The 27678-nt window shown below is 38.1% G+C and overlaps 2 protein-coding genes across 2 annotated transcripts; both read right to left on the reverse strand.

The window, feature by feature from the left end:
• Positions 1-8924: 8924 nt before the first annotated feature.
• On the reverse strand, positions 8925-9884 carry LOC120524533 (olfactory receptor 52E4-like). The gene has a single exon (XM_039746369.1). It carries the CDS (start codon positions 9882-9884, stop codon positions 8925-8927), a length of 960 nt encoding a protein of 319 aa, XP_039602303.1.
• A 14731-nt stretch (positions 9885-24615) lies between these two features.
• LOC120524534 (olfactory receptor 52E4-like) lies at positions 24616-25578 on the reverse strand. Its single transcript, XM_039746370.1, has one exon. It carries the CDS (start codon positions 25576-25578, stop codon positions 24616-24618), a length of 963 nt encoding a protein of 320 aa, XP_039602304.1.
• Positions 25579-27678: the final 2100 nt, after the last annotated feature.

A 27678-nucleotide genomic window follows, 5' to 3' on the forward strand; every position in this document is an offset into this window, starting at 1 on the left:
ATGCCGCGATAAATGCACTGCTCAAGTGTCCCCTCTCCCCGCTGCCTTTCAGCGGCAGGCAGCAGCAAACAGATCATCAGACGAGGCCTAGATGATAATTAAGTTTAACGTTGCCTACAATATTGCAAAAGAAGAACTTCCCTTCACTAAATTCAAGTCCGAAATAATTCTTATGAATTAAGAAAAATGGCTTGAACGTAAACCCGACGTACAGCAATGATGTCGCGTGCGCCCAATTTATAGGAGTCATCGCAGATACATTGAAAAAAAAGACGTCTGTGCAAATTGCGAACAGTGCGTACATGGCATTCCTGATCGACGGAGACACAGATATCGCCACAAAGGAATGCGTCATTGTGTACGGTCGTATCTTGCGGAGAGGAAGACCGGTGAATATACTTATTGGACACATTGAGGTCGAGCATGCTCATGCCCAAGTCTGGAAGATTTTGATGCTAGAGAGTGTGTGGCCAGCTGGTTTAGTCAAGGCCAAAGATTAAGAAGGCCAAACTACAGGAGTTGGCCATCCGAGGGGCATGTTACTGCAATGGAGGTTAGTCCATAAGACATTGAGCCATGAGATGTTCAGTTTGAAGCCCTTAAAACACTTAATTTAGATTTTCTTTTTAGTTAATTTATCTTGAGATTTTTTAAGTTCAAATTTCAGCTCAGTAAAGCACTTTAAGCACCAACACTTTTTCAGTAAGTTACCTTTCTTGTAGAATTGTGCTTGCCTTCAAATAAAGAACTTTATATTGACCAGATTGTTAGTTAATCATTTACAAGTCAATATTGCCTATATGGACAGCGATTAAAAATAAATAAATAAACAAATAAATAAATAAATAAATAAAGTGAACTTGTAAAACTGTGGTGTTAAATGTGATGCGGTTGAAAATTTGGGTGCACCTAACTTTTGTTTTAGTGCAACCAGTGCAAAAAGTTAGTCTAGAGCCCTGGTGCAACCAAATATTAAGTTGAGGGTGCCAATAATTTTGTCCAGCCCGGTTTTTGAGTTTTGTGTGAAATGATGTCAGATTTGGCTTTTTTTTTTGTGTTGTTCCAATGCACATAAAGGAAATACACATGTGTATACCAAAACATTTGTAATTGCAACAATTTTCTGGGAGAAATGTTGCATTTTCTGGGAAAATTCCAGGGGTGCCGATAATTTCAGCCATGACTGTAGCTGAAGAGATGGTTTTAAATTAAAGTAAAGCATTTGTAAAGTAAATGTTTTGCAGTATTTGAAAACAGTATAGGCTGAAACCTTCTCACTGAAGTTTGCTGGTATATAACATTTTAAACATTCTTATTCAAGGACTGCATATTTCAGATTAATCTTTTCTCTGCCAATTATTTGGCAGACAGCACTCAGAGATTATTATTATGATGTATTCAGTATGATTGCAGTGTCAATGATTCATAGTGGGCCAAGCCCTGCTTTTATTTTCAAACATACTTTGTTTTCATTGGTACATGGACTTGAATTGATGACACCAAAATTGAAAGATGGAGTTGACTAATAGAATCCAAAAGATATCTCATTTTTATTTTTATATGCGCAACAGGTATCAATACCCATGAAAAAGAACTTTAAATATTAATAGAACACTTACATTTTTAAAAATGTACACATGTCCTTCAAGTGATGTGTTTGTACTGTTGTTAAATCCTACAAGGGAAGGCCTGTTTTTGCAGACAAATAATTAACTTACTAAATCAAGCCACTACAACAGACAGGTAATTTTATACTTTTTAACACAAATTGCAAGTTCATCAACTGTTGGAGAACTGCTATAAAAGAGAACGAGGACTGTTTGCATTTTGCTGGCTGTTTAAGGCCAGTGAATTCACTGAATGAAAAAGCATTACTTTTCAAAGATATTCTGCATTACAAAGTTATAATTATATTAGTTATTATATTATTATAGGTCAGAGGATGATATGAAAGGTAAACTTCATGTCTGTGTATTAAATAAGATGTCTGCCTCCCACACATCATGCAACTCCTCCCACACATTTTGTAAACTGTACCCTTCTCTTTACCCTTCCATTCCAGAGAGACCCCTTTAGAAGTCCGAATGCAAGAAAGCTCACATAATTTTTTTCACACACCTCTCCCCCAGTACCTTCACTCAACATGTCACCTAAGAAGCTTGTCACCTGCACAGTACCTTTGATCCCACTCCATCTTGAATTGAATTGGATTCAGGTTTCTAATAACCCCTCTGCTGCTCATGTCATCTGGCCATACTCCCACCTGTTCCCCACCTCCTTCCACTAGAAATCTCCTGCATTTACCTTGTGGGGAGTCCTTTTGCTTCCAGACTACATTTCTGAATTTTCCATCACTTTTTGGATTGCATTCATGTATGCCAAATTATGTCAAATTTTAGGAAGCTTAATGAAATTTAGTGGAAGAAAAATGAAAGCAAAACAAAGGTAAAGTAGGTAAATCTTAAGGTGCTTGCACACCTAATTAAAAGTACTACTTATATAAAATAATAGTAAATTTACTCTTTGTAGCAGTATTGCTCAATACACATTCTTGACAGGTTCACCAGTAATTCAGTGCCCTTATTTTAAGACTATTATTTTTTTCAGTTTATACTCCATGAGTGACTAAAAACACTTGGTTTCATGCCGCAAATTCAGACATATGCTCCACAATCTTTGCCCCTGTTTTTTGTCAGAAACCTGAAAAATGGATGATTTCTTTATAGTTCACTTTTCACATGAAGGAAGCAATAAGAAGACTTTTTTTTTTACTGGATGTGGAAGGTAAGAATGTATATCTCAATCTTTACAATAGGCAATGTGTAGAAAAATAAGTTAGTAGAATATTAACTCCACTGGTATATCCATCCATCCATTATCCAACCCATTATATCCTAACGACAGAGGTCTGCTGGAGCCAATCCCAGCCAACACAGGGTGCAAGGCAGGAAACAAACCCCGGGCAGGGCGCCAGCCCACAGCAAGGCACACACACACACACACACATCAAGCACACACTAGGGACAATTTAGGATCGGCAATGCACAGCATAGCTACAAAGGTGTACTAAAAAAGCTCATGCAATTTTGAACCACACTAATGGTAAAGTGGTGAACTTTATGCATATTTGGTGATGATTGCTTTGACAGTCTTTTTTTTAGAAAAGGAGACATTAACCACACTGGGAGGGATACTCATATTTTCTACAGGTGCTGACTGTATCCCTACATGTGGCTTTTTCCCAGAACCTTCCATTGAATTTCTACATTACTGTGGTACTGCACATTCGAGATTGCTTCAATGTGCGTAAACTGTCATAGGATGCCCATTTATCCAATGTATAAGGAATTTAAAATAAAAATGGTGTTTGCATATTGCAGTACTCAGGGATTTGGAAACTGTTTTTTTTTTTCACAATTCTATTCCAATTGTGATCCATCCATCCATTTTCTAACCCACTGAATCCAAATACAGGGTCACGGGGGTCTGCTGGAGCCAATCCCAGCCAACACAGGGCACGAACCAATCCTGGGCAGGGTGCCAACCCACCACAGGACACACACAAACACACCAGGGCCAATTTAGAATCGCCAATCCACCTAACCTGCATGTCTTTGGATTGCGGGAGGAAACCCACACAGACACGGGGAGAACATGCAAACTCCACGCAGGGGACCCGGGAAGCGAACCCGGGTCTCCTAACTGCGAGGCAGCAGCGCTACCACTGCGCCACCGTGCCATTGATTCCATTTGATTGGTGTTATACTTGTAATACTTGCAATATTTGTACAATAAAAAAGAAAGAAGATAGAAATATATGTTTTTTGCTAAATTTATGCATGTTTACCTTTGACTAAAAAATAAATTGTGTATTGCTTGCTTGGAAAGTGATATTAAACTTTATTTTGAGCTACAAGACAAGATGTAATATTTTTGACATGAAAGTGCTAAAGGAAGATTGTTTTCTGAGCTTGGAGATAAATGTTATTTACTGAAATATGGCAAGATAGCATTTGTTACATTGCTTGTTAGTGTAGCTTTCTTCAATGCCAAGTGATATTAATAACAGTGTTCAATACAGTAAATAAATATCAAGCTAATAAATTCTGAAGATATTTCTGATTTCATTTTTGACTTTGACACTATTTTGGTGATGATTGGCACATTATCAGATTACTAAGGCACGTTTGTCCATTGAAGAATGTAAAAGCTTTTACAGCTGATTATTTAACATGTTCCCTTTAGTAGATACACATAAAATATTTACCTCTGTGACTATTGGAAAGCCCATGAAGTTGAAAAGAACATTCAACCTCTTTGAACAAGAATTAAATTCTTTAAAACTAAGTCTTATTAACTAATCAGAAGAAACCATTAAATAACTTTAACATCTGAATGTGAACTTATTGCACTGTATGTGTTGATACAGCATTGCAGACGTTTATATAAACATCAGTGCTAAAAGTTATGTTATTTTCCAACATATCTATATTATTACTTAACCACATTTGTAGATCTTGATCAATAATATCAGATGGGACTATTGTCTGTTTGAAAAACTGACAGTGTAGGATGAATTTCACTTTCAACATTGTGCAAAGTTTCTCTGTATATACTATGCAGAACAGAACTATTCAAAGAAATAGGACTTAAAATTCCTAAATGCCAGAGCTGTAGAGGAGAACACCCATTTTGTGTTAAGAGCCCATGGCTATTCCATTGATTAACAAACTCTGTCACTGACCTTTGAATCTGTGGAATGTAAGAATAGTGCAGACTGAAAATATGCAGTTCATTAGTAGCATTTAGAATTCCCTGATGCTCCATAAACAGGAAAATGCTGCAGTAATGGGAGGTAACAACTTAGTAATAAGGCTTCATTGATTAAGACCTTGTTGTTCTAACATAAATGTTGCAATCTCAGGGTTCTCTCTGCCATAATCCCCATGCACTCTAGTGGGTAAGCCAAAATGTCTGACACCTTCTTCAAATAATGTAATCACGCTGGACAATTGAAAATAAATGATTGTATGACTGAATCCATCTATATAGCCTTGAAAAACCAAACTCCATGAGATCAGTTTATGATTACTGTTTGTATGTTGTGATGGATGGCCGGCTTCATATTCCGGCCCTCACCCCCAGGCCGCCAGGAGGAGCTCTCCTGAGAGCATGGACGGGTCCCGAGTTCCAGCAGGGCCTCATGGACTTATGCGCAGCCCTGCTGGGTACCTTGGAGACCACTGGGATTCGCTGTCGGGAGGCCAGTAGACTCATTTGTGCACTATGACCCGGAAGTTCGTCACATGAAGAGCGACGGGCTTCCGTGGTGAAGCAAAAGTACTATTTACCCTGACCCAGAAGGAATAAGGACTTGTGGACTGTTGGCCAGGAACACTTCCGGGTCAGGGACTATAAAAAGACTGTGGGAGCTCCCAGACGGCGAGCTGAGCTGGGTGGTAGGAGGGCAACGCGTCTGGGAGTGGAGGATTGTTGATTTATTATTGTAGTTATTGTGTTTATTTGTGAGTATAGTGTGGAGTGGAGGGTGCTTAGTGCACATAATTATTATAATAAAAGAATTATTGCACTTTTACCTAGTGTTTTGGCGTGGTACCTGAGGGTTCAAGGGAGTACATCTAGTGCTTATTCTGTAATAGTGTTGAGAAATGTACTAGGGGAAAATTCAAATGAAATACGATGGGCAAATGTTTATTGCAGAGGTTGTATATTTGGTCTAATTGAAATGGTTATCAATCATGACAAGCATATCATATTAACAGATAAAAAAGAGTCTATAGATTCTGTAAGTCACTATACAATTAAACTTAATAATAATATTTTATTTTCAGTGTTCCAGTATACAGTACAGTATATGCATTTCACGATTGACTGTAGGTGTTTCAGTACACAGTGTACTTGTTTCACTGTACAGTGTAAGCATTTCACTCTGGAATGTATACATTTTGGTATACAGTGTATCCATTTCACTGTAGAATATGCATGTTTTACTGTATGCATTTCAGTATTGAATGTATGAATTTCAGTATAAAGTGTATGCAATTCAGTATATGATGTACCCATTTCACAGAGTATATGTATTTCAGTATAGATTGTATGTAATGTTAAGAATGATTTGTGTCCTAAATGTCACCTCATACATTACAGTATCTAGGTGGATTTTGTGGAGGTTGATGAAGATGATGTTGAAGACGTTTTAGCATCCTATGACCAAAAGTGATAGATTAGGAGCTGATGCATTAGCGAGAGGACAAGATACGAAACCAAATCAAACACAATAGCAAGCCACTCAGGAGTGAAGTCATCTACAAACTGAATGTAGAGCACTTGCTTGAGATTTTCACTATGATTGACAGTATTGCAATGATTGCAGAAAAGTATGACTTTAATTATGGAAAGGCACTTAGGTTTAAGGCAGGTTTGTAGGATGTTTTGAGTGTCTACAAAACACTGTATGAGAGAAAAATGTGTGAGGCTAACCAATCAAGCATACTGCTGTATTTCAACCATTCCCAATCAACAATATTAGCTTTAGCAGACAGTGAACCTCCACTTTTGACATTGAGTCAAGTAGACATAGAAGAAGATGTAGATATCAGTGACCTGCCTGCCCTGATCACAGGACGATGGAGAGATGTTAATGGATGACTCTCTTTCTTTCTCTGTCCTACACTCCAGTCTCCTGTAGCTCCCACCACTTCAAACTCTTGTGCTTTGGCCTGACACTCCATCATCATCACCACCACCACCTCTCAGTGCTCCAGTGTGCTTGCTGTCTTCCTGGTTCATGTAAGTGAAACTACATTGTAAATACATTATTTATACTTTATAGTGACTGTATATTTATCATAACATTCCTGATTTTAATATATGTCAATGTTACTTCAGGTTTTATGCGTTATATGGCATAATTTAGCAGGTTATTTTATGGGTCTGAGAACACTGAAAACTTTTCCCCATATTAATTAATGGTAATTGCTTCTTCGCTTTGTACAGTCTTGGTCCATGAAAGGTTTCATAGGAATGCTCTACTTTCAGAAAGCAGGGGAAGCCAGTAATGGGTACAAAAATTTCTCTTAGGAATGAAGAGCTATGAATTGAGTTAAGGACTGTACAAAATGCATTTGTTTTCTGAAACTGTATTTGTTAATGTTCTTTTAGTGCTATTTTACTTTGTTACTGTGCATTTGTAAAATATACTATTTTGTGACATTGTCTCTTATGTTTTTAAATGAAGGAAGCAAGCTCCTGGCAGTAAGCATAAAAAGACTGTGAAGCACTATGAGTTCCAAGTTTTATAGGAATGCATGTTTTACTGATATGAAATGTTGGTTTTAAAAGCCAGTATGCTACAACAACCTGCAAAAGCCTTTCCCTGGATAAAATGTTTGGTTCGGGAAGAACCCCTTTTGGAAGAGGTGCAAATCCACCCTAGGACACTTCACACACTGCTCCAAGTAGGACTCTGACATTAACCTAAAGTAAATGAATCAGGCATGCTCCTTCATTCATTGTCGGCATGTGTACCCAGTATCAAATGATCTAAACTGTGATGGTCAGCCTTAAATTTAATCTTTGTAAGAAGAGATTACAATTTCAAACATAAAATGAACAGAACTGACTTACATCAACAGCAACCTCTGCTGTAGTATTATCTGTACGTAAAATACAGTAACAATATCAACAAATAATGCTGTGTTGTAAAGGACACTTATCAACAATTTATTATTTTTTTTGATACAACAGAACTTCAATAGCTTCTTTCCTCAGCTCACTAATTGCTGGTATCCACAAGTTCCTGTCCAGTTTTAATGGTGCATACACATTTTTTTATTCAAAGTACCTTTCGCACAGATCAAAGTACTCCAGCTGAATCCATAATAGACAGACAATCAAGAACATCTTCTTTAATCCTTCTGTTCCTCTCCAGGCATGTGTTGTCTTCCTTTATTCCCATGATGAAGGGGCTCCATTTCAACTCAGCCCTGATAGTACTCCTTGTTTAAGAGTATTGCATCTAGTAAGAACTTCTGAGTAGGGGGATTCTCCACATAACATGTGATCCTTACCCTGGCAGCTCCCACCAGCAGCTCCCAAGAGCTCCAAAAGGGCTGCCTATTGGAACTACAACTCCTGTGCAGCCCTGTGAGTGTCCAAAAGTCAAGGTGCCAGAGTGACATAATGACCTGTGAGCCAGTCTTTCATTGTCCACCCATTATATTAAATCCACTGAAAAAGCAAGTGTATCTTAACATCAAGCAAAGTGAGGAATATTGTAAGGAGCGCAAAAATTAAGCTAAAGCTGGAAAAATGTGTGTGTCCAGGTCCATCTTAGGTATATCAAGTAACCAAATGAAGAAGCAGGCTGTAAATAATTGTCAACTGTCTATTTAGAAATGTTGCAGGAAAGAAAGTCTACTTTTACAATAAGAAATAAAGTGCATTTCCTGAAATTGCATGAAACTTCCCTGGGAACTGCAAAGGAGATGCTTAGTGATTTGGAAATTATAAGGAGAGCAGTGTTTTTTTAGATTACATAGACTGACATCAAAATAAACTGCCATAATCAGATGCTATTTATCTTTGCATAGTTAAAGAAATTAATACATTTCTAAGCTAGGAAATAGTATCTTATTAAATAAGGAGTCATCAGGCTCATACCAGTAACTATAGACCAGTAAACTAACAGAAGAACTTTCAGTTTCTGTTTTTCAGATTGCTATTTAAATTTGTTGATTTTGAATTTAGTTTATTGCAGAATGCTTTTATATTTATAAGTGAGTGTTATATTGTCTTTTATGTTTAGTACAGTATATCATATTTATAAATCTGTAAACAGCTTGTACTCTATTTAAAAATAATTTTCTTAAAATGAATATTTTATATATAAGTTAAACCACTTACTATTCATTTGATGAGTTAACCTGTTTTTTCAAGAAATGTTTAACAAAAGCATGCCTGATTTCTTTGGTTCGAATGGCATAGACAAGTGGATTCAACAATGGGGGTACAAGAAGATATAATACTGCAAACGTAACATGAATCTGAGGAGGAATGTTTTGTCCAACTCTATAAACTAAAAAGTTAAATAATGAAGTTATGTAAAAGTAAAGAATAACAAACAAATGAGAACCACATGTGTTTAAAGCTTTTAAGCGTGCAGCTTTTGATCCTAGCTTTAGCACTGCTCTCAAGATCATTACATAGGTGGAAGTAATAAACAATGCATCCAAGCCCAAAACTGAAAATGCTACAAAAAGTCCGTAGTAACTGTTCATCGAAATATTGGTACAAGCCAGCTTTGCAACGGCTATATGGTCACAATAGCAGTGTGAAATGAGGTTTGATGCACAGTAAGGCAATCTTGACGCTAAGGTTGGTGCTAAACCAGTTAAAATAAAGTCTCTTAAAACTAGTATTGAAAAAAATTTTACCAAAAATGCATTTGTCAGTATTGTTGTGTAACGTAACGGATTGTAAATAGCAACATATCTATCATAGGCCATTATAACAAGAACCGAAGATTCAACAGTTGCAAAAAAATGTACACAAAACATCTGAACAAAACAGCCTTCAAAAGTAATGGATTTCTGATTAGTAATAAATATTTGTAACATTTTGGGTAATGTTGTTGTGCAAAGACCAAGATCTACAACAGATAATACTGAAAGAAACTGATACATTGGAGAATGTAGGTTCTGTTCAACTTTCACAACAGATATGATTAAAATATTTGCAGCAATGGCCAAAAAAAAGAGAAGAGCAAATGGAACAGAAAGCCATTGCTGATTATTGCCCATTCCAGGAAATCCAATTAAAATAAATTCTGATGGTCGTATAGTTGAAATGTTCTGTGTTGACATTGTTCAACTTTCTGCAAAAAAAAGATAAAGATTGTTATATTCTATGTTATATTTGTAAGCAAAAAGATAACAAACAATAAATTTTGTTGCATTTACATAGCAATAAATATACAGTATATATACATATCCAGTATTAAAGTGTAATAAATGTATTAAAAGCTAGATTACTAATGAGGATTTGAGCATTGAAATGTTTAACTTGCCATTTAAGCTGCCTAAGTACTGCAGACAGGCATGTTAGTTAATGGTCTGAAAAACTGAATCAACAGCCTTTATAAAAAGATGGAGGTCCCAGGGGTTTAATTTAACCTGCCTTTGTGATTTCTGTATAGTAATATGTGATAAGTAATAAATGGAAAAAATAAAAACTCGGCCTTCTCAAATGTCAATACTGTGTCAATTATATGTTTTAATGGAAATGTAAGTTTTTCAAGTATAATATTAAAAAACAATATTTTCAAACAGACATAATTGAATTCAGGGGGCAGGGGGTTAGCCTATCAAGACAGGCAGGCAACAGCCCTTCACATGTCGCCAGTGCATTGCAGGGCCAGCTCACACTGGGGCCAATTTAGAGTGGTCAATTAACTTAACATGCACGTCTTAGGGGATGTTGGAGGAAAACTAAAGAATTAGGAAAGCCACCCATTAAAAAAGCAAAGGTCTGAAAACACCAAACAGACATTGCAATTCTGAAATATATAATAAGAAATTCACTGCAAGAGAATTTTTATGAAAAAAGATACAAATTAACAGCCTGTGCTGGTCAGAAAGCAAAAAGGAAAGCATAATGCATACTTTAGACTTTCAAGATCATTTAATATAATACTCAGATTCAAGTAGGTTGTCAGGAGGCAAGTCTGTACTTGGACTGTTACTTTTCATATTGTATTGAGCTATTCTGGTATACAGTATTTAAAATTGGAGCTATAGCTGAAACTGAGGAAGCAACAAAGACAGTTCAAATTCTGGGCAGTTTCAAACATGAACAAACACATAAATACAAATAATTATAAATACAAAATGGCAAATATTGTTCTAAAATGAGGAAAATTATTATAAAGAAAAAATTTGTAATTATTTTTTAATGTTGAAGATATTTTTAATGTCTTGGTGGTAGCATTCATTGCAGCACCTCGCAATGTTTCATAATTTCTTTGTTGTTGCAAATGCTGCTTATTGCAAGTCATGTAATTCCTGACAGCTCTACATTTGAATCATAACTGATATGAGGAGAAAAGGAGAATTTACAGCTTTCTTTGTCTAGTGACTGATGGAATTTGATACTTTATAACAAAAACGTACAAAATCTTTGTTCTAGGTGCATCAGCAGGATCAGCTAATGAGCTCCATATTCCCCTTCCTGAGCATTTCACAGGGAATACTGTACCTCTAAATTTAGAGGCTTTTTAAATCAATGTTATCTTATGTTTAATCAGCATCCAAGATCATAAAACATTAAACATTTGAAATCAGCATTCATGATTTCTTAGCTGGATATATTTGTATCCAGCAGGGGGGCGCTAGCTCCCTTGCTGGAATGAGTTATTTTTTAATTGCGGCATGTTACATAACCAAAAATTATATAGATATGATATAAAAAGGCGATAGCCCTCCCCTGTGGTGGGCTGGCACCCTGCCTGGGGTTTGTTTCCTGCCTTGCGCCCTGTGTTGGCTGGGATTGGCTCCAGTGACCCTGTCGTTAGGATATAGTGGGTTGGACAATGGATGGACGGATGGATAGATAGCCCTCTCTCAGTGATACAGTGGTAAGAAATAACATAGGAGAAATAAGTTGGCTTTTTAATGACGGATTACGTGGCATAAGAGACGAATGAAGCCATGACAAGACCTTCGAGAGTGGGGGCCCGATGTATAGAGTATGCCATTTTCGGCTCTGCGTTGGAAGGATTTTCTGGATCGGATGACGTTATCTCCCATCTGTCCATCGGCTTCAAAGGTATGCTGGGCAATATTCCAAGGCTTTATACTCTTTCTTCATGTGCAGGCTCCCACTTTGGTGAATCATGTCATTCCAAACAAGGAAAAGGAGATACAGTTTCATGCTGACTTTGACACACAAAAATAGTATACAATGCCCATTTCACAGTTGTCCCTGTTTTGTCTTCTAATGCTTGCTTAGTAGTTCTAAATGATGAGCCCCTGTGCTGAATTTGTGTCCATTGTGCATGTGAGTAGAAAGAAAAGTAGATTTATAAAATATTTTTGTACAGAGGACAGTGACATATTAAACTTATGTTACAATATCCCCGTTCAGCAATGCAAGTTCTATTTTCTGGGGTTGATTCAATTATTACCAGTTTAATAAGGCATTTGAGCTTTGCTTTATATGTTAGAAGTAGGATTTTGGCTGTGCAGAAAAAGGAAGGGGGGCCGGGGGCGGCCCTTGTTTATCTCTGCCTTGCAATAAATCATCTAATAATGGAAATAAGGAATGAAACCGCCAAAAGGAGAGGTCAGTTCCTAAAGTTCCTTATGGCATAATGGTGAGAACTGCCAAAAAGAAAACGTTATTTTTGAAAGTTTATTACGGGGCATGGTGCAAAATGAAACATACTTAACGTTTGTAAGTACAGTGTAAAGGATGAGCATGGGAAATTTGGGCTTCCTACATATATTGGAAGTCGCAGAAATAGTGAGGAGGGGTTTCCCCTATATATATTGTAATGTACAGCCGGGTCCTATGTCCGGTCGGGACGAACTTGCTGTATAAGGTCTGGGGGAGCAGCCATGGACTCCTCAGTATCCTCCCACGTCACGCTTGGTGGCAGCCTCCCTGGTTGATGATGCCTCAGTTTCCCACAGGGTTTCATGGTTAGATGGAGTTTTTCCCTCCCTGTGGGGACCTGGGATGACCACCAGGGGGCAAGGCAGAGATAGTTAAGCCCAGCTGGTTTAATCATCGGCCCCACATGGGAGTGCAATTTGGAACAGGTGAGCAAGCACCAGGAGCACTCCCAGGAGGGCCATAAAAGCAGCCAGCAACCACCACTCAGGGCCAGAATCAGGAGGAAGAGGACAAGGTTGCCAGAGAGGAGAGGTGGTGCCGCTAGAGGAAGGATTACTGTGTTTAAAGTAAGGTGCTTTGAGACTGTGTTGTACCTGTGGGGTTCACAGGGAAGATGTGCCCCACAGGGGAAGAGTGTTTGGACTGTGTTTTAAGTGTTTGGGACTGTGTTGGGCCTGTGGGACGCGGGGAAGACGTGTCCAACGGCTGAAGAGAAAATAAGAAGATTTCTGTTCAATTTACACATGCCTCAGTATGAATCTGTGCCTTATTCACACTGGCATAGTCGGCAGGATTCTGGTCCATCATTTTGGACCGGGACCTGTACAAAAATATTGTGTGGGGACCCGGCATAGCAGCGCGCTGCTACATGCAGCAGAGCAAGGCACGTGCGCGACACAACAGTGCGAGCAGCGCGCACCCGATATAACCGCGGGTGCACAGACACAGCACAGTGCAGAGCGGGCTCCCGAGACAGAGAACGCACTACTAGCACAGAGCACGCTCCCAAGGCAGCACAGCGGCGCAAAGCACACGCCTGCACGAGCGGCAGGGAGCCACAGGAAAGACGCCCTCAGGAGCAATATACCGAATGGGGAAAAAGAAAACCGGGTGGGCTCGAAAGCCATCGAACAAACACGGCCATGCCGTTAAGAGCAATGGGATCCATAGAAAGGTTGGCGACGGACCCAGAGATGATTCACCAGGGGTGAGGTATGCATTTGTTCCGTCTGCCTGCCTCCTCGATACAAAAGAGCCGAATCCCTGTCAATGGCCGGCTGATGCCTGTCCGTGGCGCAATGGTGAGACGAGCTCTGAGGGGAGCAACACTGACCTGAGAGCCCTATTTGACTCCGGACAATGGTCGAGAGACGAGAGCCCAGAAGACGTCCCTAGTACGGTTGTCCCACAGGAGCAGGAGGAACCCCTCCCTGTAATAGGTAAGGGGTGGTGGGACATGTGTCGGCTGCCCGTCGACAGCGGTATCCAGACAGGCGCGACATACCTCCAACCCGCTCCCGAAGACGTCCTGGAGGCGCCTGTAAAGAAAGCTCAGGGCCTCTGCGAATCATGGTCGGCGCAAGACGAGGTGAGTTCAAGTCTGTCGCCGGCCGATAGAACTGACTTCTCCTGGGCTGCACACGAGGTGGAGGTGGTCCTCCTACCTCTGCAGTCTCTGGCCCAGATCTTTCAGGTCCTGCAGGAGGTGAAGGGAGGTCTGGATAAGAAGCTTGGCGCACCGTTGGAAACCATTGCTGGATGGCTCAGCAGACACGATACATCATCCACCAGCCTGCAAGACAGAGCAGTACAAGTAAGTGAAGCCTGTGTTGTAAAAATGGGGGGGGGAGCACAGAAGCTGCCGTCACGATTAACACGGCTTGCCAGGCCGCCCAAGACGTTGCCACGGTGACTAATAACGTGGCAGGAGAGTGTGCTGAGAGGCAGCTGAAAGATGTCAGCTGTCAAACTACCTTGCCCCAACTGCCAGTGCCGGTCTCATGAGCATCTAAAGGGGTGCAGACGATGAGGGGGTCCCTCTTCTTCCCAAAAAAGGACTCAGACCACCAATACACCTCAGGGAAAGAAAAAGAGCTGGAAACTCCGGAAAGAGTGCAGCATGAGCCCGTTGACGGGAAAGCACAGACGGGCTATGCAGCAGAGGGCAAAGTTGCCATAAGCCCTCAACTGATAAGAAGGAGGGGCGGGAGTTTACTACCTGCTTCCGCTCCCGCAGGGGTCCGACAAAGGAGAATCGGATGTGTTATAACTGCAGCCACTGTGGCAAAGTCTGGAAGTGTTGTCCAGAGAGGACGTTCGAGTGGAAGGGACGTCGGGGCAACACCCTGTGGACGAAGGTTTCAGACCAGACAGCAGGTGCGGTTATAAAGCAGCTTTATTTTTCAGAGCCACGGTGAGAAGAGTTTCAGAAAAGCAGACAATCAAATATACATGACAGCAACAGGGCTCTTCTGAACCCCATCTGTTGGGTAGGGTCCAGTTTTATACCTCTAGAATGCGTGATTTGATATCATTATAAAATGTAACAGTCAACACATTTATTATACACAAACCTTGAGCCCCTTTAACGTCCCTTGTAAAACTTGATTTCTTGGCTCCTTTTGTTATGGCGTTCAGATGTAAGCTAAGGGAAAACGTGATAAGGCAGACTTATGTGTGGAATGCTCAGACCTTGAGTCCTTTGCACAAACATTTTTCTGTTTGCTAAAGCAAAGCATGCTGTTACTTGGTTTCGTAAAGCTTACTTCTCAGACATGAATTAGTACAAGGGAACGAAGAGAACATTCGTCTTCCACAACCCCCAGGTCTGTTTATTATATTTCCACAGGGCGGAGCCATGGAGCAGGGGACACCGATTCCCTTTACAGGAGAGGACTGACCCTCGCGGAACAGGTCATTGAGCCCCATGACTCTCATCTAGGAGAGGGGCAATGTAATGGATGGCCGGGTTCCATGCCCGGCCCTTCTGCTCATGTTTCAGGGGAGCCACTATGACAGGAGAGCCGGGAGGACCCCACTGCTAACACAGAAACATAAAAAAGCCAGACTGGAGTTTGACAAAATGTACTTGAGGAAGCCAAAATCCTTCTGGGCGAACGTCTTGTGGACAGATGTGACCAAGGTAGAGCTTTTTGGTAAAGCTCATCATTCTACTGTTTATAGAAAACGGAATAAGGCTTACGAAGAAAAGAACACGGTACCTACAGTCAAACATGGTGGAGGTTCTAAGATGTTTTGGGGATGTTTTGCTGCCTCTGGCACTGGATACCTTGACTGTATGCAAGGCATCATGAAATCTGAAGACTACCAAAAGATATTGGGGTGCAATGTAGGGCCCAGTGTCAGAAAGCTGTGTCTGCATCAGAGGTCATGGGTGTTCCAGCAGGACAATGACCCCAAACATATCTCTAAAAGCACCCAGAAATGGTTGAAGAGAAAGAGCTGGAGAGTTCTGAAGTGGCCAGCAATGAATCCGGATCTAAATCCGATTGAACACTTATGGAGAGATCTCAAAATTGCTGTTGGGGGAAGGCACCCTTCAAATCTGAGAGACCTTGAGCAGTTTGCAAAAGAAGAGTGGTCGGAAATTCCAGTTGAGAGGTGTAACAAGCTTGTTGATGGTTATAGGAAGCGCTTGATTTCAGTTATTTTTCCCAAAGGGCGTGCAACAAAATATTAAGTTGAGGGTGGCAATAATTTTGTCCAGCCCGGTTTTTGAGTTTTGTGTGAAATGATGTCAGATTTGGCTTTTTTTCTCTGTTTTTTTGTGTTGTTCCAATGCACATAAAGGAAATACACATGTGTATACCAAAACATTTGTAATTACAACAATTTTCTGGGAGAAATGGTGCATTTTCTGGGAAAATTCCAGGGGTGCCGATAATTTCAGCCATGACTGTAGCTGAAGAGATGGTTTTAAATTAAAGAAAAGCATTTGTAAAGTAAATGTTTTGCAGTATTTGAAAACAGTATAGGCTGAAACCTTGTCACTGAATTTTGCTGGTATATAACATTTTAAACATTTTTATTCAAGGACTGCATATTTCAGATTAATCTTTTCTCTGCCAATTATTTAACAGACAGCACTCAGAGATTATTATTATGATGTAGGCAGTATGATTGCAGTGTCAATGATTCATAGTGGGCCAAGCCCTGCTTTTATTTTCAAAAATCCTTTTTTTTCATTGGTACATGGACTTGAATTGATGACAGCAAAATGGAAAGATGGAGTTGACTAATAGAATCCAAAAGATATCTCATTTTTATTTTTATATGCACAACAGGTATCAACACCCATGAAAAAGAATATTTAAACATTAATAGAACACTTACATTTTTAAAAATGTACACATGTCCTTCAAGTGATGTTGTAATTTTACGAGATGCTCTAACAAATGTGTTTGTACTGTTGTTAAATCCTACAAGGGAAGGCCTGATTTTGCAGACAAATAATTAACTTACTAAATCAAGCCACTGCAACCAACAGGTAATTTTATACTTTTTAACACAAATTGCAAGTTCATCAACTGTTGGAAAACTGCTATAAAAGAGAACGAGGACTGCTTGCATTTTGCTGGCTGTTTAAGGTCAGTGAATTCGCTGAATGAAAAAGCATTACTTTTCAAAGATATTCTGCATTACAAAGTTATAATTATCATATTAATTATTATATTATTATAGGTCAGAGGATGATATGAAAGGTAAACTTCATGTCTGTGTATTAAATAAGATGTCTGCCTCCCACACAGCATGCCACTCCTCCCACACATTTTGTAAACTGTACCCTTCTCTTTACCCATCCATTCCAGAGAGACCCCTTTAGAAGTCAGAATGCAAGAAAGCTCACAAAATTTCTTTCACACACCTCTTCCCCATTACCTTCACTCAACATGTCACCTAAGAAGCTTGTCACCTGCACAGTACCTTTGATCCCACTCCATCTTGAATTGAATTGGATTCAGGTTTCTAATAACCCCTCTGCTGCTCATGTCATCTGGCCATACTCCCACCTGTTCCCCACCTCCTTCCACTAGAAATCTCCTGCATTTACTTTGTGGGGAGTCCTTTTGCTTCCAGACTACATTTCTGAATTTTCCATCACTTTTTGGATTGAATTCATGTATGTCAAATTATGTCAAATTTTAGGAAGCTTAATGAAATTTAGTGGAAGAAAAATATTAAAGCAAAACAAAGGTAAAGTAGATAAATCTTACGGTGCTTGCACACCTAATTAAAAGTACTACTTATATAAAATAATAATAAATTTACTCTTTGTAGCGGTATTGCTCAATACACATTCTTGACAGGTTCACCAGTAATTCAGTGCCCTTATTTTAAGACTATTATTTTTTTTCAGTTTATACTCCATCAGTGACTAAAAACACTTGGTTTCATGCCGCACATTCAGACATATACTCCACAATCTTTGCCCCTGTTTTTTGTCAGAAACCTGAAAAACTTAACCACAGAAAAAATGGATGATTTCTTTATAGTTCACTTTTCACATGCAGGAAGCAATAAGAAGACAGTGCAATTTTCCATTGATGGTTTTTGGAGGGATTTTTTTACTGGGTGTGGAAGGTAAGAATGTATATCTCAATCTTTACAATAGTCAATGTGTAGAAAAATATGTTAGAATATTAACTGTACTGGTATATCCATCCATTATCCAACCCATTTTATCCTAACGACAGGGTCACAGAGGTCTGCTGGAACCAATCCAAGACAACACAGGGCACAAGGCAGGAAACAAACCCCGGGCAGGGCGCCAGCCCACAGCAGGGCACACACACACACACACATCAAGCACACACTAGGGACAATTTAGGATCAGCAATGCACCTAACCTGCATGTCTTTAGACTGTGGGAGGAAACCGGAGTACCCGGAGGAAACCCACTCAGGCACGGGGAGAACATGCAAACTCTATACAGGGAGAACCCGGGAAGCGAACCCAGGTCTCCTGTGAGGCAGCAGCACCATCCACTGTGCCACCCTCCCACTGGTATAATGTTGGTTTAATTATTAAAGCAAGTGGGGTTTATGCAATAATTATCTTGAAAATACTCTGTCACAATCAACACCATAATAAATAATGAGGAGAAATCCTTTCCTTGCTCTTTGTAGTAAGAAGGTTTGGACTTTTATAAAGTGACACATGATTTAATTATGTATTCTGTTAATACAAACTCGAATTTTTGGCTAGAATTCTTAAAGAGCTTCTCTATAACATTGATTATTATTTTGACACTTTAAAATTCCTTTTCTATATCGGGGAACAGTTAAAAATAAATTGAATGGTTTTACAAAATACTGGTATGTGTATTTCTCAGTGTTCTAAAGAATTGCTGCAGTCAACAATATTAAAAATTCTGTTAATTTAGATAAATTGATTTGATGTAGTACCTGTTACCTGTTCGCAGCACAGCAATGGTGTACTAAAAAAGCTCATGCATTTTTGAACCACACTAATGGTAAAGTGGTGCACTTTATGCATATTTGGTGATGATTGCTTTGACAGTCTTCTTCTTTTTTTTTTTTAAAAAGGAGACATTAACCACAATGGGAGGGATACTCATATTTTCTACAGGTGCTGACTGTATCCCTACATGTGGCTTTTTCCCAGAACCTTCCATTGAATTTCTACATTACTGTGGTACTGCACATTCGAGATTGCTTCAATGTGCGTAAACTGTCATAGGATGCCCATTTATCCAATGTATAAGGAATTTAAATTAAAAATGCTTTTTTTTCACAATTCTGTTCCAATTGTGATGTATTGTATAATATATTTAACATTTGTTAGTAGAAGACCAATGTTTGTTTCCATTTGATTGGTGTTATACTTGTAATACTTGCAATATTTGTACAAGTAAATTAAAAAAGAAACAAGATAGGAATATATATTTTTTGTTAAATTTATGCATGTTTACCTTTGACTAAAAAATAAATTGTGTATTGTTTGCTTGGAAAGTGATATTAAACTTTATTTTGAGCTACAAGACAAGATGTAATATTTTTGACATGAAAGTGCTAAAGGAAGATTGTTTTCTGAGCTTGGAGATAAATGTTATTTACTGAAATATGGCAAGATAGCATTTGTTACATTGCTTGTTAGTGTAGCTTTCTTCAATGCCAAGTGATATTAATAACAGTGTTCAATACAGTAAATAAATATCAAGCTAATAAATTCTGAAGATATTTCTGATTTCATTTTTGACTTTGACACTATTTTGGTGATGATTGGCACATTATCAGATTACTAAGGCACGTTTGTCCATTGAAGAATGTAAAAGCTTTTACAGCTGATTATTTAACATGTTCCCTTTAGTAGATACACATAAAATATTTACCTCTGTGACTATTGGAAAGCCCATGAAGTTGAAAAGAACATTCAACCTCTTTGAACAAGAATTAAATTCTTTAAAACTAAGTCTTATTAACTAATCAGAAGAAACCATTAAATAACTTTAACATCTGAATGTGAACTTATTGCACTGTATGTGTTGATACAGCATTGCAGACGTTTATATAAACATCAGTGCTAAAAGTTATGTTATTTTCCAACATATCTATATTATTACTTAACCACATTTGTAGATCTTGATCAATAATATCAGATGGGACTATTGTCTGTTTGAAAAACTGACAGAGTAGGATGAATTTCACTTTCAACATTGTGCAAAGTTTCTCTGTATATACTATGCAGAACAGAACTATTCAAAGAAATAGGACTTAAAATTCCTAAATGCCAGAGCTGTAGAGGAGAACACCCATTTTGTGTTAAGAGCCCATGGCTATTCCATTGATTAACAAACTCTGTCACTGACCTTTGAATCTGTGGAATGTAACAATAGTGCAGACTGAAAATATGCAGTTCATTAGTAGCATTTAGAATTCCCTGCTGCTCCATAAACAGGAAAATGCTGGAGTAATGGGAGGTAACAACTTCATTTCTTTGGTTGTGAACAATTATCACAGTAATAAAGCTTCATTGATTAAGACCTCGTTGTTCTAACATAAATGTTGCAATCTCAGGGTTCTCTCTGCCATAATCCCCATGCACTCTAGTGGGTAAACCAAAATGTCTGACACCTTCTTCAAATAATGTAATCACGCTGGACACTCTGTTGTTAACAAGACAATTGAAAATAAATGATTGTGTGACTGAATCCATCTATATAGCCTTGAAAAACCAAACTCCATAAGATCAGTTTATGATTACTGTTTGTATGTTGTGATGGATGGCCGGCTTCATATTCCGGCCCTCACCCCCAGGAGCATGGACGGGTCCCGAGTTCCAGCAGGGCCTCATGGACTATGTAGTTTTTATGCGCAGCCCTGCTGGATACCTTGGAGACCACTGGGATTCGCTGTCGGGAGGCCAGTAGACTCATTTGTGCACTATGACCCGGAGGTTCGTGACATGAAGAGCGACGGGCTTCCGTGGTGAAGCAAAAGTACTATTTACCCTGACCTGGAAGGAATAAGGACTTGTGGACTGTTGGCCAGGAACACTTCCGGGTCAGGGACTATAAAAAGACTGTGGGAGCTCCCAGACGGCGAGCTGAGCTGGGTGGTAGGAGGGCAACGCGTCTGGGAGTAGAGGATTGTTGATTTATTATTGTAGTTATTGTGTTTATTTGTGAGTATAGTGTGGAGTGGAGGGTGCTTAGTGCACATAATTATTATAATAAAAGAATTATTGCACTTTTACCTAGTGTTTTGGCGTGGTACCTGAGGGTTCAAGGGAGCACTAGCGCCCCCTACTGCGACAATGTCTACAAGAAAATATTCAATTTTATGAATAATATCAAGAATCTCTGTTAAACTAAAAGTATATAGTCTGCTTTTCAAAAGAATTTGATGTAAAATACATCTAGTGCTTATTCTGTAACAGTGTTGAGAAATGTACTAGGGGAAAATTCAAATGAAATACGATGGACAAATGTTTATTGCAGAGGTTGTATATTTGGTCTAAATGAAATGGTTATCAATCATGACAAGCATATCATATCAACAGATAAAAAAGAGTCTATAGATTCTGTAAGTCACTATACAATTAAACTTAATAATAATATTTTATTTTCAGTGTTCCAGTATACAGTACAGTATATGCATTTCACTATTGACTGTAGGTGTTTCAGTACACAGTGTACTTGTTTCACTGTACAGTGTAAGCATTTCACTCTGGAATGTATACATTTTGGTATACAGTGTATCCATTTCACTGTAGAATATGCATGTTTTACTGTATGCATTTCAGTATTGAATGTATGAATTTCAGTATAAAGTGTATGCAATTCAGTATATGATGTACCCATTTCACAGAGTATATGTATTTCAGTATAGATTGTATGTAATGTTAAGAATGATTTGTGTCCTAAATGTCACCTCATACATTACAGTATCTAGGTGGATTTTGTGGAGGTTGATGAAGATGATGTTGAAGACGTTTTAGCATCTTATGACCAAAAGTGATAGATTAGGAGCTGATGCATTAGCGAGAGGACAAGATACGAAACCAAATCAAACACAATAGCAAGCCACTCAGGAGTGAAGTCATCTACAAACTGAATGTAGAGCACTTGCTTGAGATTTTCGCTATGATTGACAGTATTGCAATGATTGCAGAAAAGTATGACTTTAATTATGAAAAAGCACTTAGGTTTAAGGCAGGTTTGTAGGATGTTTTGAGTGTCTACAAAACACTGTATGAGAGAAAAATGTGTGAGGCTAACCAATCAAGCATACTGCTGTATTTCAACCATTCCCAATCAACAATATTAGCTTTAGCAGACAGTGAACCTCCACATTTGACATTGAGTCAAGTAGACATAGAAGAAGATGTAGATATCAGTCACCTGCCTGCCCTGATCACAGGACGATGGAGAGATGTTAATGGATGACTCTCTTCCTCTCTCTGTCCTACACTCCAGTCTCCTGTAGCTCCCACCACTTCAAACTCTTGTGCTTTGGCATGACACTCCATCATCATCACCACCACCACCTCTCAGTGCTCCAGTGTGCTTGCTGTCTTCCTGGTTCATGTAAGTGAAACTACATTGTAAATACATTATTTATAATTTATAGTGACTGTATATTTATCATAACATTCCTGATTTTAATATATATCAATGTTACTTCAGGTTTTATGCGTTTTATGGCATAATTTAGCAGGTTATTTTATGGGTCTGAGAACACTGAAAACTTTTTCCCATATTAATTAATGGTAATTGCTTCTTCGCTTTGTACAGTCTTGGCCCATGAAAGGTTTCATAGGAATGCTCTACTTTCAGAAAGCAGGGGAAGCCAGTAATGGGTACTAAAATTTCTCTTAGGAATGAAGAGCTATGAATTGAGTTAAGGACTGTACAAAATGCATTTGTTTTCTGAAACTGTATTTGTTAATGTTCTTTTAGTGCTGTTTTACTTTGTTACTGTGCATTTGTAAAATATACTATTTTGTGACATAGTCTCTTATAATGTTTTTAAATGAAGGAAGCAACTTCCTGGCAGTAAGCATAAAAAGACTGTGAAGCACTATGAGTTCCAAGTTTTATAGGAATGCATGTTTTACTGATATGAAATGTTGGTTTTAAAAGCCAGTATGCTACAACAACCTGCAAAAGCCTTTCCCTGGATAAAATGTTTGGTTCGGGAAGAACCCCTTTTGGAAGAGGTGCAAATCCACCCTAGGACACTTCACACACTGCTCCAAGTAGGACTCTGACATTAACCTAAAGTAAATGAATCAAGCATGCTCCTTCATTCATTGTCGGCATGTGTACCCAGTATCAAATGATCTAAACTGTGATGGTCAGCCTTAAATTTAATCTTTGTAAGAAGAGATTACAATTTCAAACATAAAATGAACAGAACTGACTTACATCAACAGCAACCTCTGCTGTAGTATTATCTGTACGTAAAATACAGTAACAATATCAACAAATAATGCTGTGTTGTAAAGGACACTTATCAACAGTTTCTTTTTTTTGACACAACAGAACTTCAATAGCTCCTTTCCTCAGCTCACTAATTGCTGGTATCCACAAGTTCCTGTCCAGTTTTAATGGTGCATACACATTTTTTTATTCAAAGTACCTTTCGCACAGATCAAAGTACTCCAGCTGAATCCATAATAGACAGACAATCAAGAACATCTTCTTTAATCCTTCTCTTCCTCTCCAGGCATGTGTTGTCTTCCTTTATTCCCATGATGAAGGGGCTCCATTTCAACTTAGCCCTGATAGTACTCCTTGTTTAAGAGTATTGCATCTAGTAAGAACTTCTGAGTAGGGGGATTCTCCACATAACATGTGATCCTTACCCTGGCAGCTCCCACCAGCAGCTCCCAAGAGCTCCAAAAGGGCTGCCTATTGGAACTACAACTCCTGTGCAGCCCTGTGAGTGTCCAAAAGTCAAGGTGCCAGAGTGACATAATGACCTGTGAGCCAGTCTTTCATTGTCCACCCATTATATTAAATCCACTGAAAAAGCAAGTGTATCTTAACATCAAGCAAAGTGAGGAATATTGTAAGGAAAGCAAAAATTAAGCTAAAGCTCAAAGCTGGAAAAATGTGTGTGTCCAGGTCCATCTTAGGTATATCAAGTAACCAAATGAAGAAGCAGGCTGTAAATAATTGTCAACTGTCTATTTAGAAATGTTGCAGGAAAGAAAGTCTACTTTTACAATAAGAAATAAAGTGCATTTCCTGAAATTGCATGTACAAAGAAATTGATAAACTTCCCTGGGAACTGCAAAGGAGATGCTTAGTGATTTGGAAATTATAAGGAGAGCAGTGTTTTTTAGATTACATAGACTGACATCAAAATAAACTGCCATAATCAGATGCTATTTATCTTTGCATAGTTAAAGAAATTAATACATTTCTAAGCTAGGAAATAGTATCTTATTAAATAAGGAGTCATCAGGCTCATACCAGTAACTATAGACCAGTAAACTAACAGAAGAACTTTCAGTTTCTGTTTTTCAGATTGCTATTTAAATTTGTTGATTCTGAATTTAGTTTATTGCAGAATGCTTTTATATTTATAAGTGAGTGTTATATTGTCTTTTATGTTTAGTACAGTATATCATATTTATAAATCTGTAAACAGCTTGTACTCTATTTAAAAATAATTTTCTTAAAATGAATATTTTATATATAAGTTAAACCACTTACTGTTCATTTGATGAGTTAACCTGTTTTTTCAAGAAATGTTTAACAAAAGCATGCCTGATTTCTTTGGTTCGAATGGCATAGACAAGTGGATTTAACACTGGGGGTACAAGAAGATATAATACTGCAAACGTAATATGAATCTGAGGAGGAATGTTTTGTCCAACTCTATAAACTAAAAAGTTAAAAAATGAAGTTATGTAAAAGTAAAGAATAACAAACAAATGAGAACCACATGTGTTTAAAGCTTTTAAGCGTGCAGCTTTTGATCCTAGCTTTAGCACTGCTCTCAAGATCATTACATAGGTGGAAGTAATAAACAATGCATCCAAGCCCAAAACTGAAAATGCTACAAAAAGTCCGTAGTAACTGTTCATCGATATATTGGTACAAGCCAGCTTTGCAACGGCCATATGGTCACAATAGCAGTGTGAAATGAGGTTTGATGCACAGTAAGGCAATCTTGAAGCTAAGGTTGGTATTAAACCAGTTAAAATAAAGTCTCTTAAAACTAGTATTGAAAAAAATTTTACCAAAAATGCATTTGTCAGTATTGTTGTGTAACGTAACGGATTGTAAATAGCAACATATCTGTCATAGGCCATTATAACAAGAACCGAAGATTCAACAGTTGAAAAAAAATGTACACAAAACATCTGAACAAAACAACCTTCAAAAGTAATGGATTTCTGATTAGTAATAAATATTTGTAACATTTTGGGTAATGTTGTTGTGCAAAGACCAAGATCTACAACAGATAATACTGAAAGAAACTGATACATTGGAGAATGTAGGTTCTGTTCAACTTTCACAACAGATATAATTAAAATATTTGCAGCAATGGCCAAAAAATAGAGAAGAGCAAATGGAACAGAAAGCCATTGCTGATCATTGCCCATTCCAGGAAATCCAATTAAAATAAACTCTGATGGTCGTATAGTTGAAATGTTCTGTGTTGACATTGTTCAACTTTCTGCAAAAAAAAAATAAAGATTGTTATATTCTATGTTATATTTGTAAGCAAACAATACATTTTGTTGCATTTATATAGCAATAAATATACAGTATATATACTTATCCAGTATTAAAGTGTAATAAATGTATTAAAAGCTAAATTACTAATGAGGATTTGAGCATTGAAATGTTTAACTTGCCATTTAAGCTGCCTAGGTACTGCAGACAGGCATGTTAGTTAATGGTCTGAAAAACTGAATCAACAGCCTTTATAAAAAGATGGAGGTCCCAGGGGTTTAATTTAACCTGCCATTGTGATTTCTTTATAGTAATAAGTGAAAGTAATAAATAGAAAAAAATAAAAAACGCAGCCTTCTCAAAACTCAATACTATGTCACATATATGTTTTAATGGAAATGTAAGTTTTTCAAGTATAATATTAAAAAACAACATTTTCAAACAGACATAATTGAATTCAGGGTTGTTGGCAGGGGGTTAGCCTATCAAGACAGGCAGGCAACAGCCCTTCACATGTCACCAGTGCATTGCAGGGCCAGCTCACACTGGGGCCAATTTAGAGTGGTCAATTAACTTAACATGCACGTCTTGGGGGATGTTGGAGGAAAACTAAAGAATTAGGAAAGCCACCCATTAAAAACGCAAAGGTCTAAAAACACCAAACAGACATTGCAATTCTGAAATATATAATAAGAAATTCACTGCAAGAGAATTTTTTTGAAAAATATATACAAATTAACAGCCAGCACAGGTCAGAAAGCAAAAAAGAAAGCATAATGCAAACTTTAGACTTTCAAGATCATTTAATATAATACTCAGATTCAAGTAGGTTAATTGTCAGGAGGCAAGTCTGTACTTGGACTGTTACTTTTCATATTGTATTTAGTTATTCTGGTATACAGTACTTAAAATTGGAGCTCTGCGGTGGGTTGGCACCCTGCCCAGGATTGGTTCCTGCCTTGTGCCCTGTGTTGGCTGGGATTGGCTCCAGCAGACCCCCGTGACCCCGTATTCGGATTCAGCGGGTTAGAAAATGGATGGATGGATGGAAATTGGAGCTATAGCTGAAACTGAGGAAGCAACAAAGACAGTTCAAAACCTGGGCAGTTTCACTTAGAAATTGTAGTTTAATTTAAAAATGTTTAATGTAAAATAGTACACATGGGCAAAATGAACATTAATTATAAATACAAAATGGCAAATATTGTTCTACAATGAGCAAAATTATTATAAAGAAAAAATTTGTAATTATTTTTTTAATGTTGAAGATATTTTTAATGTCTTGGTGATAACATTCATTGCAGCACCTCGCAATGTTTCATAATTTCTTTGTTGTTGCAAATGCTGCTTATTGCAAGTCATGTAATTCCTGACAGCTCTACATTTGAATCATAACTGATAATGATTTAGTTATGTCACAAATGATTTAAACAACTTCAGAAAGAGCAAAAAGTAGATAAGGAAAAAACAGAAGAATTTACAGCTTCCTTTGTCTAGTTACTGATGGAATTTGATACTTTATAACAAAAACGTACAAAATCTTTGATCTAGGTGCATCAGTAGGGTCAACTAATGAGCTCCATATTCCCCTTCCTGAGCATTTCACAGGGAATGCCTCTAAGTTTAGAGGCTTTTTAAATCAATGTTATCTTATGTTTAATCAGCATCCAAGATCATATAAAATTAAACATTTGAAAGCAGCATTCATGATTTCTTAGCTGGATATATTTTTATTCAGCAGGGGGTGCTAGCTCCCTTGTTGGAATGAGTTATTTTTTAATTGCGGCATGTTACATAACCCAAAAGTATATAGATATGATATAAAATGGCGATAGCACTCCCCTGTGGTTGGTTGGCGCCCTGCCTGGGATTTGTTTCCTGCCTTGCGACCTCTGTTGGCTGGGATTGGCTCCAGCAGACCCCCTTGACCCTGTCGTTAGGATATTGCGGGTTGGAGAATGGATGGATGGATGGATGGATAGATGGATAGATAGCCCTCCCTTAGTGATGCGGCTATAAGAAATCACATAGGAGAAATAATTTGGATTTTTAATGACGGCTAATGTAGCATAAGAGATGAATGAAGCCAT

This window comes from Polypterus senegalus, chromosome 2 (assembly GCF_016835505.1).
Source record: "Polypterus senegalus isolate Bchr_013 chromosome 2, ASM1683550v1, whole genome shotgun sequence".
Taxonomy (NCBI): domain Eukaryota; kingdom Metazoa; phylum Chordata; class Cladistia; order Polypteriformes; family Polypteridae; genus Polypterus; species Polypterus senegalus.

Excerpts from the sequence above, each read along its gene's own strand:
- LOC120524534 (XM_039746370.1), bottom strand. The coding sequence starts at position 25,578 with ATGTCAACACAGAACATTTCAACTATACGACCATCAGAGTTTATTTTA.
- LOC120524533 (XM_039746369.1), bottom strand. The coding sequence starts at position 9,884 with ATGTCAACACAGAACATTTCAACTATACGACCATCAGAATTTATTTTA.